The sequence below is a fragment of the Ruditapes philippinarum genome, unplaced genomic scaffold, assembly GCF_026571515.1.
Source record: "Ruditapes philippinarum isolate M1 unplaced genomic scaffold, ASM2657151v2 ctg426_1_1_1_1, whole genome shotgun sequence".
NCBI lineage: Eukaryota > Metazoa > Mollusca > Bivalvia > Venerida > Veneridae > Ruditapes > Ruditapes philippinarum.
In genome coordinates, this window is record NW_026858313.1 from 121,536 (window position 1) to 138,973 (window position 17,438).

The 17,438-nt window shown below is 33.4% G+C and overlaps 2 protein-coding genes and 1 long non-coding RNA gene across 3 annotated transcripts; 2 read left to right on the forward strand and 1 right to left on the reverse strand.

Moving 5' to 3' along the window:
• The first annotated feature begins 1,366 nt into the window (after positions 1-1,366).
• On the forward strand, positions 1,367-2,320 carry LOC132752766 (uncharacterized). Its single transcript, XM_060743151.1, has 2 exons — positions 1,367-1,907; positions 2,131-2,320. Exons 1-2 carry the CDS (start codon positions 1,507-1,509, stop codon positions 2,132-2,134), a joined length of 405 nt encoding a protein of 134 aa, XP_060599134.1. The 5' UTR covers positions 1,367-1,506; the 3' UTR covers positions 2,135-2,320.
• A 2,549-nt stretch (positions 2,321-4,869) lies between these two features.
• On the reverse strand, positions 4,870-6,011 carry LOC132752758 (uncharacterized). The gene is made up of 2 exons (XR_009628849.1): positions 5,967-6,011; positions 4,870-5,647 (listed from the first exon to the last, which is right to left on the reverse strand). It is a non-coding gene; the product is annotated as an uncharacterized LOC132752758 (long non-coding RNA).
• Positions 6,012-6,632: 621 nt separating this feature from the next.
• On the forward strand, positions 6,633-16,189 carry LOC132752763 (uncharacterized). The gene is made up of 2 exons (XM_060743148.1): positions 6,633-6,716; positions 14,634-16,189. Exon 2 carries the CDS (start codon positions 14,645-14,647, stop codon positions 16,187-16,189), a length of 1,545 nt encoding a protein of 514 aa, XP_060599131.1. The 5' UTR covers positions 6,633-6,716; positions 14,634-14,644.
• Positions 16,190-17,438: the final 1,249 nt, after the last annotated feature.

The window sequence follows — 17,438 nt, forward strand, 5'->3', positions numbered from 1 at the left end:
TAAAATTTTCATTTTATTATACAATTTGATATTTATTTATAATTATTTGAATGAATGAATGAATGAATGAAGGAATGAAGGAAGTGAATAAATGAAAAGTATTAACGAACGAACGAAGCCAAACACCCACGCACTCACTCATTCACTCACTCACTTATTCATTCACGCATTCACTCATTCATTTATTCATTCATTAACTGATGTGTAGCATACATTATAATAATTTAAAGATTGCAAGGGTGATAAAGATGTTAAGGTTATATTTCGCTGTTATAATAGCTAACAATATGTTTTGTATTTCAACATTTATATTATTTAAATATTAGAAGTGATTCCAACATACAGGTATTGTTTCATTATATTTTAATAGATACTTCAAACATGGACACAGACATAAAGATAGAATCAGAGTCATCGAAAAGATTTACTAGCATTCTTGAACGGAGAAGGATCAAGAGAAAAGAAGAAGATGAGGCGAATATTGAATGGAGTCGATCAGAGATGCCAGATAAATCTGCGATAGAAAGTCGGATGGACAACATCATTGAGAATTTAAAAAAGCAGTTTAAGGAAGAAAAGTTTGCTAGAAGACAAGCCCCCAATGTCAGCAGTTTCTATAAAGTTTTTTGTAATAGCGTTGACGCTTTCCTTCGTCATCAAGAGAACCCAAAAGTCAAATACACAGAATCTAACAGAGAATTACCTGGAAATGCTGTGAAACCAGACAAAATAACAAGCACTAAACAAAAGTCAGTGGACACACCGGCTCAAACCAGTCCAGTTCATGAAGAAAGTCTTGATGATAATGATGTTGATGATGATGATGATGCTGATAATGATGGTCAACAAGCGCAACACAAAGAATGTGAAAATTAAATTTCACATATGCAAAATAATGTTATTTTGCTCGATTCAAAAGCCATCCATTGCAGCGAAGCCTCTTCCTTAACAACGCCTCACTTCTTTGGTGAACCAACAGTCAAGAAACTGGTAACACAAACAATAGCAGACGACATAAAGCCCATGCCAAGTTTATTCCAAAAGAGACATACGAGCAATGCCTATTTCTTTTCTTTGAAACAAAAGAAGTTGATCAATGGCTGTTTGCTACCATCCTTACTTGCACCCTCTTCATTTATTGGTTTAAACAGAAAGCAAATGTACAGGGAGTTCACGAAATTCAAACCGGCAGAACTGTCTATTCTCATAAGCAATTCAAAATATAAAGTTGGCAATCACAATGATAAATGTGAGCATCTTCCTGTTGATAAGTGACATGAAACTGCACAAAGGTCCATTATCACTGATGATTTGATTTGTAATCAACAACTACAAATACAGAAAAAGAATGAACCAATAACCATAGACATTCAAAAACCAAAGGTTACTGACTTTAAAAGAATATTCAGTCTTGCCTTGCGTTACAATAGAGTTCCGTGCACAAGAACACTGTCTATATTTGGTTTATATTTTACTCCTATATTCTATTTTGGAAGAGAGGCTGTTATGCCATATGTATCTCAATCTCCAGCAAACTTTACAGATGAACACAAACCTAAAGGTTGCTACAACATAAGCACGCTGCTACCACTTGCAACTACGACTTCATTGAAAAATAAATTTTTAACAACGGAAAACGTCTTCTTTGATAATGTGGCGATCACATCTTTGCATTTGAACACCGAGTATCCTGCCGTAAAAGATTTGGACAGTCACAAATTGAAGTCAGCTAAACATGATGATACATCGGGAAAAGTCTTCTTTGATAATTTTGAGACAATAGAGAAGAACGACAGTCAACAAGTTGGGGTTCAACCTGAAGAACTTGAAGTAATCATTGATGACGATGACGATGAATCGCCATTTGGAATACTGTCTGTCTATTGCAGAAGTGGAATTCATTCAAGGTAACTACTAAATACTATCTTAAAATTAAAACTTTTTTCTTTATAAAACACTTTTGTATGTACTCATTTACTATCTAATATTATGTTCCTTACTGAAAACCTTATCTTATTTAAGTAACGTATGTATATTGAACTCATTTATCATTTGCATAAAGTCAGAGGTAATGTGTGACAAACAATGGAAAAGTGTCTTACGATTTATTTTCTTTTTTAATAATTTCAGATAATTTCACAGACATAGGACAATAGATGAATTTAGACAGAAGAATTTTTGAAACTATTTTACATCAATGATGACGAACATGATTAAAAATATTAAATCAAAAGTAATTTGTGTTGTTTACTTTATTTTTAGCCTTTATATATGATGGACATGGCATGCTTTGTATAATGATTTGTTGATTTGTATTGATAGGATTTTCGAAAAGAGTTTTAAATCTGAATACTAGAATTGAATGATTAGAGTTAAGTCTGGCTACAAAGATTAGAAATATTTCAATATCAGTATCTTTGAAATTAAAGGAGACATGGGATGCAATTGTCAGATGATGTGTATCAGAGATATAGTACATGGCGTATTTACCTTGTCAGACGAATAGTTTGCAAACTATAGTGCCAAAAAGTTTCAAATGGAAACCAGACATATTGTGCTGTTGATACAACAGCCTGTTACTTTAAAATATGATATTCTGTTATGAAATCTCAAATATTAAAATTATTATCTATAATCTAAGTAGCTAAGTTATGTATAACTTCGAAATAAATTTTGAAGACGGATAATCCTTCGGAAGCATTAATGACAACAAAATAACATGAAAATTGCACAGACTCGGTTTGATTGAGTCTGTACATGAGGTATAATTAAAAAGTGCAACATCCCTCATGCCCCCTAGCACCGGCTTGAGCGGTACTCAATTTTCATCACCCAAAAGTGTTGGATTCAATGATCCCGAAGGACCAAAAAAATATAACAACACTGAAGCGAAGTACGGGGCTCCTTTTTACAGCTTGCACACAGCACTCGACACCTGCTCTTGTTAAGTATAAAAATCTCGGAGAAGTATGGTGGCTGATTTGTGCCATTCGTGTTTTCGCCCCGCAAACCCGCCAAGCGAAAAGTAAAAAATTAACAAGTTAATTTGGCGGGGGCCTCCGCCGATCTATTTATATACATATCTGTGGCTTAATATATATATATAGCTTACGAGGATAAACAATGACTCGAGTTTTTAAATTTGATCCTGATCCTTTGTGATGGGGCCAGGGTCAAAATCACCTCACCTGCTGCATAGAATCCAGTTACTATTTCCACCGGGACATGAAAACATCAATATGCGCACTACACATGTATTAAAACAACAGGGATTGGTACACGTCCCGCCATCATTCCATGAAAAGTGGCGTATGGTTCCAAGTAAAAGAATGCGCGTAAACGAGAAAACAGCGGGTGAAACTAAGTTAAATAAAATTTTAAAAAGGGGATTATAAATTGCGAAGCCTGCATATCACAAAATGCTGTAAATTGAAAAATAAGTTATAACCCCGACACTGCAATGGTTATATGTCGATTTTTCAGGTTTACTGGTGCAGCGGGCTTTAAGTTAAGATACCGATCCTGGTATAACTGAATAGCATGACTAGCTTTGTCACTTGAAATAATTCTAAGAACTTGGCGGAATTATAATTTCGTCCTTTTAAAATGCTTAAATTATGGATTTTCATATAAATAAACTAAATTTAATTTCACAAAATACAAATAAAATAAGTAAGTACATTTACAGTTTTATTTTTAATGGTTTTTTTTCAGACAACGAGGGTTGGTCCAGTTACCCGGCATTTGTTTAAATGTGTATTTCTGATAATTGTTATGTTGTTGTCTTTAATTTCTATTGTTTTACAGTTTATTATTACATTATTTTAGTACCGTTTCAGTTCATTGTCACCGTATTTCGCCACATTGGTGCTGCTCACATGTTTTAATAGTGCGCCAAAATGTATCATAAAATTAGAGATGTCAATGTTTCTTTATATGGCAATGTCGACATCAGAAGTTTGTAAAATAAAATGGTCGTTTGTGGAATAGAAAAAGGGGCGATCCGTCGACGAGGGGCTTAGAAAACGATAAATAGGCAACCATTCTGTCTGGCCACATGTAAAAATGTTCCAGAAGTAGGTCAGCATTCTTCTTTATGTTTATTATTATTATTATTATTATTATTATTTTAATTTTATTAATTCTCATGTTATAAACAAAGGTGTACGTACCAACAGTATAAATGTTTCTAATTGAAACTAATCTTATTAACCCTGTTTTGTGCTCAAACATAACTTTAATGTTATGTTTCTAACATAAACATAAAAAAACATGTAGATTTTTGTTACATATATGAGTATGTATGTTTTATTTTTCATATATTAAACTAGAATCTATATTCATCATTATACCAGAAGCATCATGATGAAACGGTCACGAGTAGAACTTTTCTCAAATGAAAACTGTCCTGAATACATGGATAACATTTGAGCCGCACCATGACAAAACCAACGTACTGCGTTTGCGACCAGCATGGATCCAGACCAGCCTGCGCATCCACGCAGTCTGATCAGGCTTACAGACCCTATAACAAGTAGAGAAACTGATAGCGAACAGCATATTGATCCTGTTCAGAAGCAGGCTGGTCTGGATCCTTGCTGGTCGAAAACCCATTATGTTGGTTTTGTCATGGCGCGGCTCATTTTCTTCTTCAATTTGATACAGTGTAACTTCTGAATTCCGGAACTTCTAAAATCCGAAATATATTTAAAAGTGCTATGGATTATGTATTTATATAGAAGTTTGAAATCGTACAGAAGTTAAATGCAACAACTCATCTTCAAAAATGGCAGTTGACGATCTGTTTTGTTCTTTGACAGTAATTTTTCAATCCGACCATGTGATTTCAATAATTCTGAAAACATACTATTAATTTCAAACTATAAATTTTATTAAAAGACATACACAAAATAGTATATACCCCAAATTTGAGCTGTGAGGGGCGTGCGTGAAACGCAATGATCAGTTCTGGTTTTATGAGATAGGTTAGGTACTTATTTATACTGAACGTTTCATAATTTTTGTACAATAAACACTGTACTCGTATATATATATTTGTAGATAGAACATTACTACATTAGTTTGCATGCGCCTTTCCTTGTATGTCATCATTTGAATATGCAAATGTTGGGTTCATTTTCCCCGAATTTTCGTCTGGCGGCGACATTTCAATCGGTTCGTTGAACTCTTTCCTTGGTTTTCCTACATCATCCCTATTTACAATGCATTTAAATATGTCTGCTTTTTTTGGTAAAATTTCATTCTTAAACAAATAATTTGTTACAAAGGAGAAAACAAGCACTGAAGTCAAAGAAATGATCATGGAAAGAGTCTTAAAGGGAAATAACTGTCCATCTGCGTCATTATAATATGGATATTTTATAAGCACAGGTATGTTCAGGACCGCTTCACCACCGGCAAGTCGGAAAAATAGTCCCAGAATATATCCAATCAAAGAACCATATGTGTTAGTCCAAGACAAATATACAGCGCAAAACAGTTGTGGGAACAAGACAACAAACACAAGGTCAGAACACAGGAACCATAGAGTGTAAATAGACTTCACAGTGATCCCCATCACCGTTGCTAGGATACCAACAACAAATATAGTAATTCTCATAACCCACAATATTTCCCTTTCCGAGGCCTGTAAAAGGGAAAATAACAAATGAAAATTAGACAAAACATGCATGTACACATCTGTAAAACAGATATAGATAAATATATTACAACAAACAAACAAAAATATTTATTACTAGTATTTAACCGCTTTTAAATACTTATTCCATTGTACTCGCTTATTAAGGAGCAAAAATTTTCAGTTTGATTAATTTAAGGAATGTAAGAATTACTGAGTAATTACATTTTTTTATTTGTAAATTTGCAATTATTCATTAAACGTGCATTTCATAATGAAAATAAAAACAAAATTTAACTTGAAATAGATAGATTAAAATAATTTTTACCTTTTGTCTGAAAACCAACTTATACACATTTCTTGAAAACATGGCCATCTACAAAATTATATAAATTGCTCCAGCCTGATGCATGCATTTAGTTGGTCAAATAGACATTAAAAACAAAATCTTTAAAAATCGTCTCCACCGAAATGCACAGACCTTAGATTTTGGCATGTAGCATCACCTTGTGGTTGTCTACTAAATCACCACCTTGAAGTCTTCTTGTGCAAAATATTTAGTTTTTTGTGTCAAATTACATATGTCATGTAGCTTTTGAAATGAAATTTTTCAAAATTTTTTAAAATTATGCAGTTTCATCTAATGTATAATTACTTATAACAGGAAGATTTGTGCTTTTAAAAAAGTTCTCAGGATTTCCAGGGCCACAGGGCTTTCTGGTCAATCCATGGTTACAAAACTGCATGATATATTGTCCTTGTCGTTCAATTAGGGGAAATTTGTGCAAATACTTCACTTCAATAAAGTGGAACAAAATTTAAACAACAGTGAAAGCCGCTTATATGATATCAAGAAAGGGTAATAAAATTTCGGGTTGAAAATTTATTAAAAAAAATTAAAAACCCCCATTCTGTATAAAAATGGATGTTTAATTTTTTTTATCAAGCGGACATTGGGGGTAAATTTTGAAAGGGGAAAATTAACTTACCCGAATAAGAAACAAAATTAAAGACGGGAAAGCTATCTAAGTTATACAGCGAAAAAAGATAGATAAATCATCATTTTAAGTGAATAAAGGTAAAAATTATTTAATGCTAGTCCTAATTGATGGTGTTTCGTTTCATATTCATGTTTATGTAAGTTAAATGACAAATGTAGAATTGACAGAAAAAAATAGTATTACTACGGCTTATCACTAGTATTATTTACTTATATTTCCTGACAAGAGAGTCTCCTAATTATGGTAGTAATATCTAAATGTGCATGAATATTATCATTATTTTGCGATAATTCCAGAATTTTTCTTTTAAATTAGATAAACTTCTTGTGCAATTTCTTTAAAGCTGCAAGATGACCCAAAATATTTCAAGAAAAAAACTTTGAGAAAAGTAAACAAATGAAAGATTCAAGTGATAATTTATATCTTATGTGCAATTAATGACTGTATTTTGTAGTATTTATCACCGTATTTCTACTGCGTTACTAACGCAGTAGGGGCTATTTATGCATATTTTGACCTCTTTTTGGTAATTTACGTGGATTTTAAGTGCCAAGTACATTCTTTGTTCATTTCACAATGTTTTACCTTTAAATACATTTTCAAAATTTTCATGAACATTAGGATGAATCTGGAGGCGTGCTGCTTTAACTAAACTATCGCGATATTTTTTACTCACTGTAGCAACGCTATATGTCGCAACGCCGCTATATGTCGCAACTAACGCTAAATGTCGCAACGCTGACGCTATATGTCGCAATCAACGCTATATGTCGCAATCGCCTACCGCTAAATGTCGCAACGTTGCCGCTATATGTCGCACAAAAATTGATCGCCGCTAAATGTCGCAACCCCTTGACGCTAAATGTCGCACTTGGAAGGAAAGTAACAGATGGAACTGACACAACAAGTAAGTGTTAAAACATTTAAAGTTTATACCATTTACACATGAAAACATATCCTAGTAACCAAACAAAAGTTGTATTTCGCGGTCTATGGCAAAAACCTTGTATGGCCATAGAAACAGTTTTTGATTAAAGGGATGGATTTGGTTCTCAACCACGGACCAGGTGTGAGATCAAACTTTCTCTTTGAGGATGTCTTTCTCACAAAATGCATCAACAAAAACATTTGGATATACATGTACATGTATATTTGTTTTATTATTTGACATAACTGAGCAAACCGCCTGTTAATGCTAAGGGGGGGGGGGATTATATCTTAACATTTTATGTAAATAGCTGTCATTATAGATAGTGGTCGAATAGCCCACTCTAGGTAATTCGAATTTGGTATTTGTCCAGAGCAGATATATACTTATGTATTGAGTAATAAAATGTGAAACATCAGTGTGTTCTCTCTCCGTTATATGACAGGGGATACAACAATATTTTGTTATCCAAAGTACTGTGTCCAATTTCTCATATTATACTGCGCTTTGTTTAAGCCTCGTTTTTTCTCCGTTACATGGATACTTTTGTAATAGTTTGATATTGTAGCTTCATTTTTACTTCAACATGGTTTCGTTTGTGGTGTTTTCATAATGAAGTATCATTTTCATTTTTATAATGATACATTTGCCTTGTTTTACCATTACATGAATTACTTTTGTAAAGTTTTCCTAATTGCAGCCTGGTTTTCAGTGTCACATTTCCTTATTGTAGCCTCGTTTTCATTATAATAGGGTTACTATAGTCTTTTCCTGCGTTTAACTGTAACGCGAATACGTTTGTAACGTTTCCTTACTGTTGCCTTGTTTACACTGTAACGCGGATATGTTTGTGACGTTTCCTTACTGTTGCCTTGTTTTCACTGTAACGCGGATACGTTTGTGACGTTTCCTTACTGTAGCCTCGTTTTCACTGTAACGCGGATACGTTTTTGTGACGTTTCCTTACTGTTGCTTCGTTTTCACTGTAACGGCGGATACGTTTTGTGACGGTTTCCTTGCTGTAGCCTCGTTTTCCCTGTAACGCGGATACGTTTGTGACGTTTCCTCTTACTGTTGCTCGTTTCACTGTAACGCGGATACGTTTGTGACGTTTCCTTACTGTAGCCTCTTTTTCATTGTAACATGGTTAGGTTTGTGACGTTTGTTACTGTAGCCTCGTTTCCATTGTTACATGGTTACGTTTTATGACATTTCTTTACTGTAGCCTCGTTTTCATTGTTACATGGTTACGTTTGTGACGTTTCTTTTATTGTAGCCTCGTTTTCATTGTTACATGGTTACGTTTGTGACGTTTCTTTACTGTAGCCTCGTTTTCATTGTTACATGGTTTACGTTTGTGACGTTTTCTTTACTGTAGCCTAGTTTTCATTGTTACATGTTACGTTTGTGACGTTTTCTTTACTGTAGCCTCGTTATGGTTACGTTTTGTGATGTTTACCTTCTGTAGCCTCGTTCTCATCGTAACATGGTAACGTTTATGACGTTCTCTCCCTGTAAAGCACGTTTTCACTATTACATGGATTCTTTTGTGACGTTTCTTTACTGTAGCCTCGTTTTCATAGTTGCGTTTGTCACGTTTCTTTACGTGCCTCGTTTGTATTGCAATATGGCTTACGTTTGTGACATTTTCTAATTACATGTATATTCCGTTTTATCGAAACAAGGACACGTTTGTGAATGGTTACTCTATTTCCTGATTTTACATGAACACGAACACGTTTATGACATTAAATTATTGTCTCATATTCTCCCTTATATGTTTTATCCTCTTTCTCCTCGTAACACTGATACATTTGTTAACTAATGTATCTAAGTCTCATTTTAACTTCACCATGGTTTCATTTTTGATGTTTCTAAATTATTTCGGAAGTAGAGTTGTTCGTTCCTCACATATATCACATCTGCAATATGCTGAATGACAAGAATCTTGTCAAAACGTAACAAATTTTTTAACACTTTGACTTTAAATATAAGACCATAGATAAAATGCACAAATAGAAGCACGTTGTAAAGATATGATAAATTTTATCATCATTTTTATTAGAACTTTTGTCATGTCCAAGTATGCAGATGATGTCATCACGCAGATGCAAACAAAAAACTTGAAAGTGATTTTAATATAATTTTAATATGTGGTAGAAACATTCCTGTTTGGACCTCTGTCAGTTTGGAGGCAGTGGCCTTATTCTGGCGACATAAATCGCAAAACTATTCATTTCTAAAATGTTAACATACGAGTATGTCAGTGCGGTTTTGGGACTACTTTTTGAGCCAACTATACTAAAGCGAATGGAATAGATTATATTTTTCTTATAAGTTTCGTTTTCATCGTTACATAGATATGTTTGTTATATACGCGTTTTGTTAAAGTCTAATAGATTCTAGTACATTTGTTACGTTTTGTCATTGTAGTCTCGTTTGCATTGTAACATGCCGTTTGTGAAGTTTTCTTGTTGTTTTCTTGTTATTATCGTAACATAGTTACGTTTGTAACATCTTCTTCCCTTAGTTTCATTTTCAATGTTACATAATACGTTATATACGTTTGTGACGTTTTCTTATTGTAGCCTCGTTTTTTGGCGTCCGCGCCGAAGCGCGGCGCCCTTATGGAATGAAATCAGATTTTGTGAAAGGGCGACAGCAACTTCTCGAGCCTTTTAGTCGGTCATAATAAAAGCCGATCATTCCGATCGGTATGAGGGTGCTTGATTATTAATTAAGAATGAAATGTCGCGATATGTTACAATGAATAGCGAACTGGAGAATTTCGCAATGCAAACATTTTCAAATGAAATAACCTTTTCCGTCAGTAAATCGCGTACTTCGGGGTTTTTTATTTATCATTTTGTAGTACACAGTGGGTTATCATGGTATGTTATTGTTGTACATGTATCCTAGAATGATCAGTTGATGACCTAAATATTCCAAAAATCTATTTATAGATATATCTATTTATCACTCCTATCGGTAATTACAGGTCTCTCCCGGTCTATTTTGACCAGGATTTACTAGTGACCGGCGAATAGTACCACACGTTTATTGTCCGGTCTCTCCCGGTTTTGGAGTAGATGTTTGATATCGTTACAATTAGAAGAAAAAAACAACAATAGCATGTTTCATTTTATCTATATGAGATAAAAACAATAAATATGTACACGGATTTATATGTAATATAAATCCGTGATATGTACAATAATTGTACATAATTGTTTTTATGGTATTAAAATTACATTATCAACTTTGAAACATTTTATTTAATTTATTATTCGTGTTTAGTAAAGATGCCGAGGAATTATTCATAGTTACAAATTAGATTTTATGAATTATTCAATTGATTGATAATTTAAAAAATGATAAAGAAAAATACAAATGTACATGTACATGGTTTAAGAATAAACAATATTATTATATATTGAAAGATAACCCATAATTTACTGACTTTTTCCAGTTAAGCTTTGACTTATAATCGTCGGTCAATATGACAATTGAATTCTTAAAATTTATTTTACAATTTTAATAAAAAAAGAGTAGTAAAAACTCAGTATTAAAATAGCACATAAAACACAAAAAAGAAAAGAAAACAATATTCATAAAATTTGTAATTTTTTTAATTAAAATAAATAGATATTACAATTATTGTATAATAAACAGTTATGCTCAACATGATCAACATGGTAATATAACCACTGTCATATTTTTACTAAGTTAGAGTGTGAACAGATACCTTAAGAGGGGGTCTTCGCTGATAGCGATAACATAATAAGGGACAATTACAAAGGTGTGGTACGTGTTGATCATGCGTCACACATATGGATTATAAATGATTGCATACATGTATATCCGTTGCTATTAATAACCACGATCATAAAGAAATAACAAGTAATATTCTAATCTCTAGCATGCCAATCAAAGTTCATAATGAACAATGTCTTTCGTCCGCTCATTCATAAGTGATATACATTTCTGGTAGTTTATAAGAATATCTTGTCATCATATGTGTACTAGTTCATCTTCACTTGCTGCATTTCTTGCTTCGACGCCCTTTGATGCTTTGCATCAATGCTTTTCTTGTATTGTAATTGAAACAGGCTCACATTTTTGCGTTTTGATATTGTAGCCTCGTTTTAAAACTGACATGGTTACGTTTGTGGCGTTTTCTTATTGTTGCCTCGTTTTCGTTGTTACACGGTTGCGTCTGGGACGTTTTTTTCTTTAGCCTCATTAGATGCGTTTGTGACGTTTTCTTACTGTCGCCTCGTTTTCAGCTCTAAGTTTGCGTAGCATCGCTTTCATCGAAACAGGTTTTGTTTAAGTCACGTTTCATCAGAAAACAAATGCGTTTGTGAATGGTAATATTATGTTCACATTTACATGTATTAAGTTGTTGTCTTATTATCACCCTTTGATGATTTATCTAACGACAAAATGGATGTATAATTCAATCGATATTTGAATTATTCTTAATTTGTCGCACACAAGAAAAAATGAACATTCGGTTCATGCTTATTGAATTATCATTATTAATATACATCTAGATATCTAATACATACGATTTTATGTCTGGTTGCTTTTGAACATATTATGACAAAATTCATGGAGGATATTCAAGTGTTTTCTATAAATACAGGATTTATTTTCATCTAGTGGCAAGACAATAATTATTTTATGAGTGGCGGTAGCCATGAATGAAATATGATAATTTCCATACCACAAGGTGATAATAAATCCTGTATTTATAGAAAAAAAACTTGAATTGTCTGTTTATCATATAGATTTCTCTTCTTTTTTTGACATTACAATTTGAAAGAATTCTCCTTAATTTATGTGTATTGTCTGAATTTAGAAGAAAGTAGTCCGTCAAGACAGCAGTGAAAATACGGAAAATATATTTCACTACAGTGAAAAATAGCTTTTTACAGTGAAAATACTAAAATTGAAAATACGCATTTTATTTCATCAGTATTTCTCAATATTTCATTTATAAGTATATGATAAAACAATTTCTTTTTGGCTTGATTTTTAGTTTCTCTATTTTTTTCATAGGTCAGCCTATAACCTCTATGTGTAAACGGATAAAAGAATACCTCTATTTATTTATTTTTATTCATTTTTGTATTTATTTATTTATCTAATTGTTGTTGTTGTTGTTTTCTAGTGGCAGTTGACAGTATGCAATTGACAGTAAGCAGTTGACAGTAAGCAGTAGGCAGTTAACAGTAGGCAGAAGTTAGTCAGAAGTAGAAAGTAAGCAGTCAACAGTTGGCTGTCGTTTATGGAATTCCATGTTATAGTCCATGCATTTATTAATTTATCAGTGAATTCCTTTACATGTTGTTCTAAGAATATATATGTACCTGTAAACTATTAAAGTAAATTAGGAGGCAGAAAAATACCAAGGGTCCAACCGGGTTTTGAACCACAGACCTCTTGGTCCGTAGACGGACACCTCAACCACGTCGTTAAAGGGTTAATCTAACAGCAAGGCTGATGGAAGTGGCCTATATACCTACAACCACTACACTCCTCCCCTCTTTACTTTTCAGAGCTAGCCAGCTCTCCTGAATGTCACTCCCTGCTTACCGCATGAGTCCGTCAAACACTTCTGACACCATTTAAGTAAATTAGGAGGCAGAAAAATGCCAAGGGTCCAACCGGGTTTGAACAACAGACCTCTTGGTCCGTAGGCGGACACCTCAACCACATCGCTAAAGGGTTTACCCAACAGCAAGGCTGTTGGAAGTGGCCTATATACCACTGCACTATATTGTTCATGACCTCCAGAACGGCAACTATTTCGGCAACTGAATGATATTTTGACCAATACAGTTGTAATAGGTCGTCCATTTTTATTTTAGTTGACAGTAAGCAGTAGGCAGTCAACATTTGGCAACTCTATAGTATATTGATTCATTAATGTTCCCAAAGAAACATTGAGATAAATATAAAAAGTTATGAAAGTATAACAATTCTGTCATAAATCTAAATCAATACACCGCATAGTTACGAATATCGATCAACAGATCAATTGGGTATTATTTAATACTTACATGTAGTAAAGCCTATCTAGTCAGATTATGAACAGATATAGTTCCCCCTTAGCATTAACAAGCGGTTTGCTCAGTTATGTCAAATAATATATTAACAAATATACATGTATATCCAAATGTTTTTGTTGATGCATTTTGTGAGAAAGACATCATCAAAGAGAAAGTTTGATCTCACACCTGGTCCGTGGTTGAGAACCAAATCCATCCCTTTAATCAAAAACAATTTCTATGGCCATACAAGGTTTTTGCCATAGACCGCGAAATACAACTTTTGTTTGGTTACTAGGATATGTTTTCATGTGTAAATGGTATAAACTTTAAATGTTTTAACACTTACTTGTTGTGTCAGTTCCATCTGTTACTTTCCTTCCAAGTGCGACATTTAGCGTCAAGGGGTTGCGACATTTAGCGGCAATCAATTTTTGTGCGACATATAGCGGCAACGTTGCGACATTTAGCGGTAGGCGATTGCGACATATAGCGTTGATTGCGACATATAGCGTCAGCGTTGCGACATTTAGCGTTAGTTGCGACATATAGCGGCGTTGCGACATATAGCGTTGCTACACTCACACGATATCTATGCTTTTTGAAAATATTGTCATCTTTTACTTGACATTTAACTTAAAATTTTCATTTTATTATACAATTTGATATTTATTTATAATTATTTGAATGAATGAATGAATGAATTAATTAATTAATGAATGAATGAAAAGTATTAACGAACGAACGAACCCAAACACCCACGCACGCACTCACTCATTCTCTCACTCATTCACTCATTCATTCACGCATTCACTCATTCATTTATTCATTCATTAATTGATGTGTAGCATACATTATAATAATTTAAAGATTGCAAGGGTGATAAAGATGTTAATGTTATATTTCGCTGTTATAATAGCTAACAATATGTTTTGTATTTCAACATTTATATTATTTAAATATTAGAAGTGATTCCAACATACAGGTATTGTTTCATTATATTTTAATAGATACTTTAAACATGGACACAGAAATAAAGTTAGAATCAGAGTCACCCAAAAGATTTACTAGCGTTCTTGAACGGAGAAGGATCAAGAGAAAAGAAGAAGACGAGGCGAATATTGAATGGAGTCGATCAGAGATGCCAGATAAATCTGCGATAGAAAGTCGGATGGACAACATCATTGAGAATTTAAAAAAGCAGTTTCAGGAAGAAAAGTTTGCTAGAAGACAAGCCCCCAAGGTTAGCAGTTCCTATAAAGTTTTTTGTAATAGCGTTGACGCTTTCCTTCGTCATCTAGAAAACCCAAAAGTCAAATACACAGAATCTAACAGAGAGTTACCTGGAAATGCTGTGAAACCAGACAAAATAACAAGCACTAAACAAATGTCAGTGGACACACCAGCTCAAACCAGTCCAGTTCATGAAGAAAGTCTTGATGATAATGATGACGATGATGCTGATGATGATGATGGTAATGATGGTCAACAAGCGCAACACAAAGAATGTGAAAATTTAATTTCACATATGCAAAATAATGTTATTTTGCCCGATTCAAAAGACATCCATTGCAGCGAAGCCTCTTCCTTAAAAACGCCTCACTTCTTTGGTGAGCCAACAGTCAAGAAATTGGTAACACAAACAAAAGCAGACGACATGAAGCCCATGCCAAGTTTATTCCAAAAGAGACATACGAGCAATGCTTATTTCTTTTCTTTGAAACAAAAGAAGTTGATCAATGGCTGTTTGCTACCATCTTTACTTGCGCCCTCTTCATTTATTGGTTTAAACAGAAAGCAAATGTACAGGGAGTTCTATGAAGTGAAATTCAAACCGGCAGAACTGTCTATTCTCATAAGCAATTCAAAATATAAAGTTGGCAATCACAATGATAAATGTGAGCATCTTCCTGTTAATAAGTGTCATGAAACTGCACAAAGGTCCATTATCGCTGATGATTTGATTTGTAATAAACAACTACAAATAGAGAAAAAGAATGAACCAATAACCCTAGACATTCAAAAACCAAAGGTTACTGACTTTAAAAGAATATTCAGTCTTGCCTTGCGTTACAATAGAGTTCCGTGCACAAGAACACTGTCTATATTTGGTTTATATTTTACTCCTATATTCTATTTTGGAAGAGAAGCTGTAATGCCATATGTATCTCAATCTCCAGCAAACTTTACAGATGAACACAAACCTAAAGGTTGCTACAACATAAGCACGCTGCTACCACTGGCAACTACGACTTCATTGAAAAATATTTTTTTAACAACGGAAAACGTCTTCTTTGATAATGTGGTGATCACATCATTGCATTTGAACACCGAGTATCCTGCCGTAAAAGATTTGGACAGTCACAAATTGAAGTCAGCCAAACATGATGATACATCGGGAAAAGTCTTCTTTGATAATTTTGAGACAATGGAGAAGAACGACAGTAAACAAGTTGAGGTTCAACCTGAAGAACTTGAAGTAATCATTGATGACGATTTGATGAATCGCCATTTGGAATACTGTCTGTCTATTGCAGAAGTGGAATTCATTCAAGGTAACTACTAAATACTATCTTAAAACCAAAACTTTTTTCTTTATAAAACACTTTTGTATGTACTCATTCACTATCTAATATTATATTCCTTACTGAAAACCTTATCTTATTTACAAGTAACGTATGTATTGTATTCATTTATCATTTGTATAAAGTCAAAGGTAATGTGTGACAAACAATGGCAAAGTGTCTTACGATTTATTTTCTTTTTTAATAATTTCAGATAATTTCACAGACATAGGACAATAGATGAACTTAGACAGAATTTTTGAAACTATTTTACATTAATGATGACGAACATGATTAAAAATATTAAATCAAAAGTAATTTGCGTTGTTTACTTTATTTTTAGCCTTAATATGGACATGGCATACTTTGTATAATGATTTGTTTATTAGTATTTATAGGGTTTTCGAAAAGAGTTTTAAATCTGAATACTTAGAATTGAATGATTAGAGTTAAGTCTGGCTATAAAGATTAGAAATATTTCAATATCGGTATCTTTGAAATTAAATGGGACATGGGATGCAATTGTCAGATGATGTGTATCAGAGATATTACATAACGTATTTACTTTGTCAGACGAATAGTTTGCAAACTATAGTGCCAAAAAGTTTCAAATGGAAACCAGACATATTGTGCTGTTGATTCAACAGCCTGTTACTTTAAAATATGATATTCTGTTATGAAGTCTCAAATATTAAAATTGTTATGTATATTCTAAGTATCTAAGTAATGTATAATTTCGAAAAAAAATCTTGAAGAAGGATAATCCTTCGGAAGCATTAATCACAACAAAATAACATGAAAATTGCACAGACTCGTTTGATTGAGTCTGTACATGAGGTATAATTAAAAAGTGCAACATCCCTCATGCCCCCTAGCACGGGCTTGAGCGGTACTCAATTTTCATCACCCAAAAGTGTTGGATTCAATGATCCCGAAGGACCAAAAAAATATAACAATATTGAAGCGAAGTACGGGGCACCTTTTTACAGCTTGCACACAACACTCGACACCTGCTCTTGTTAAGGTATTAGGACCCTAATGGGCATTATCAGGAACTAAAAAATTGACATCATATGTCAGATGTATACCTAAAAGTACACCTGTATGCAAAATTTAAACAAAGTTTACCATACGGAAATCAAGTTATGGCCACTTTTCTGAACTCAAGCTAGGATGTTATGAGGGCCCTTTTTTAGAAAGTAGGAACCTTTAAATAATCTGCAATAACATTCTAATGAAAAATGTTTTCCC

Excerpts from the sequence above, each read along its gene's own strand:
- LOC132752763 (XM_060743148.1), top strand. The coding sequence starts at position 14,645 with ATGGACACAGAAATAAAGTTAGAATCAGAGTCACCCAAAAGATTTACT.
- LOC132752766 (XM_060743151.1), top strand. The coding sequence starts at position 1,507 with ATGCCATATGTATCTCAATCTCCAGCAAACTTTACAGATGAACACAAA.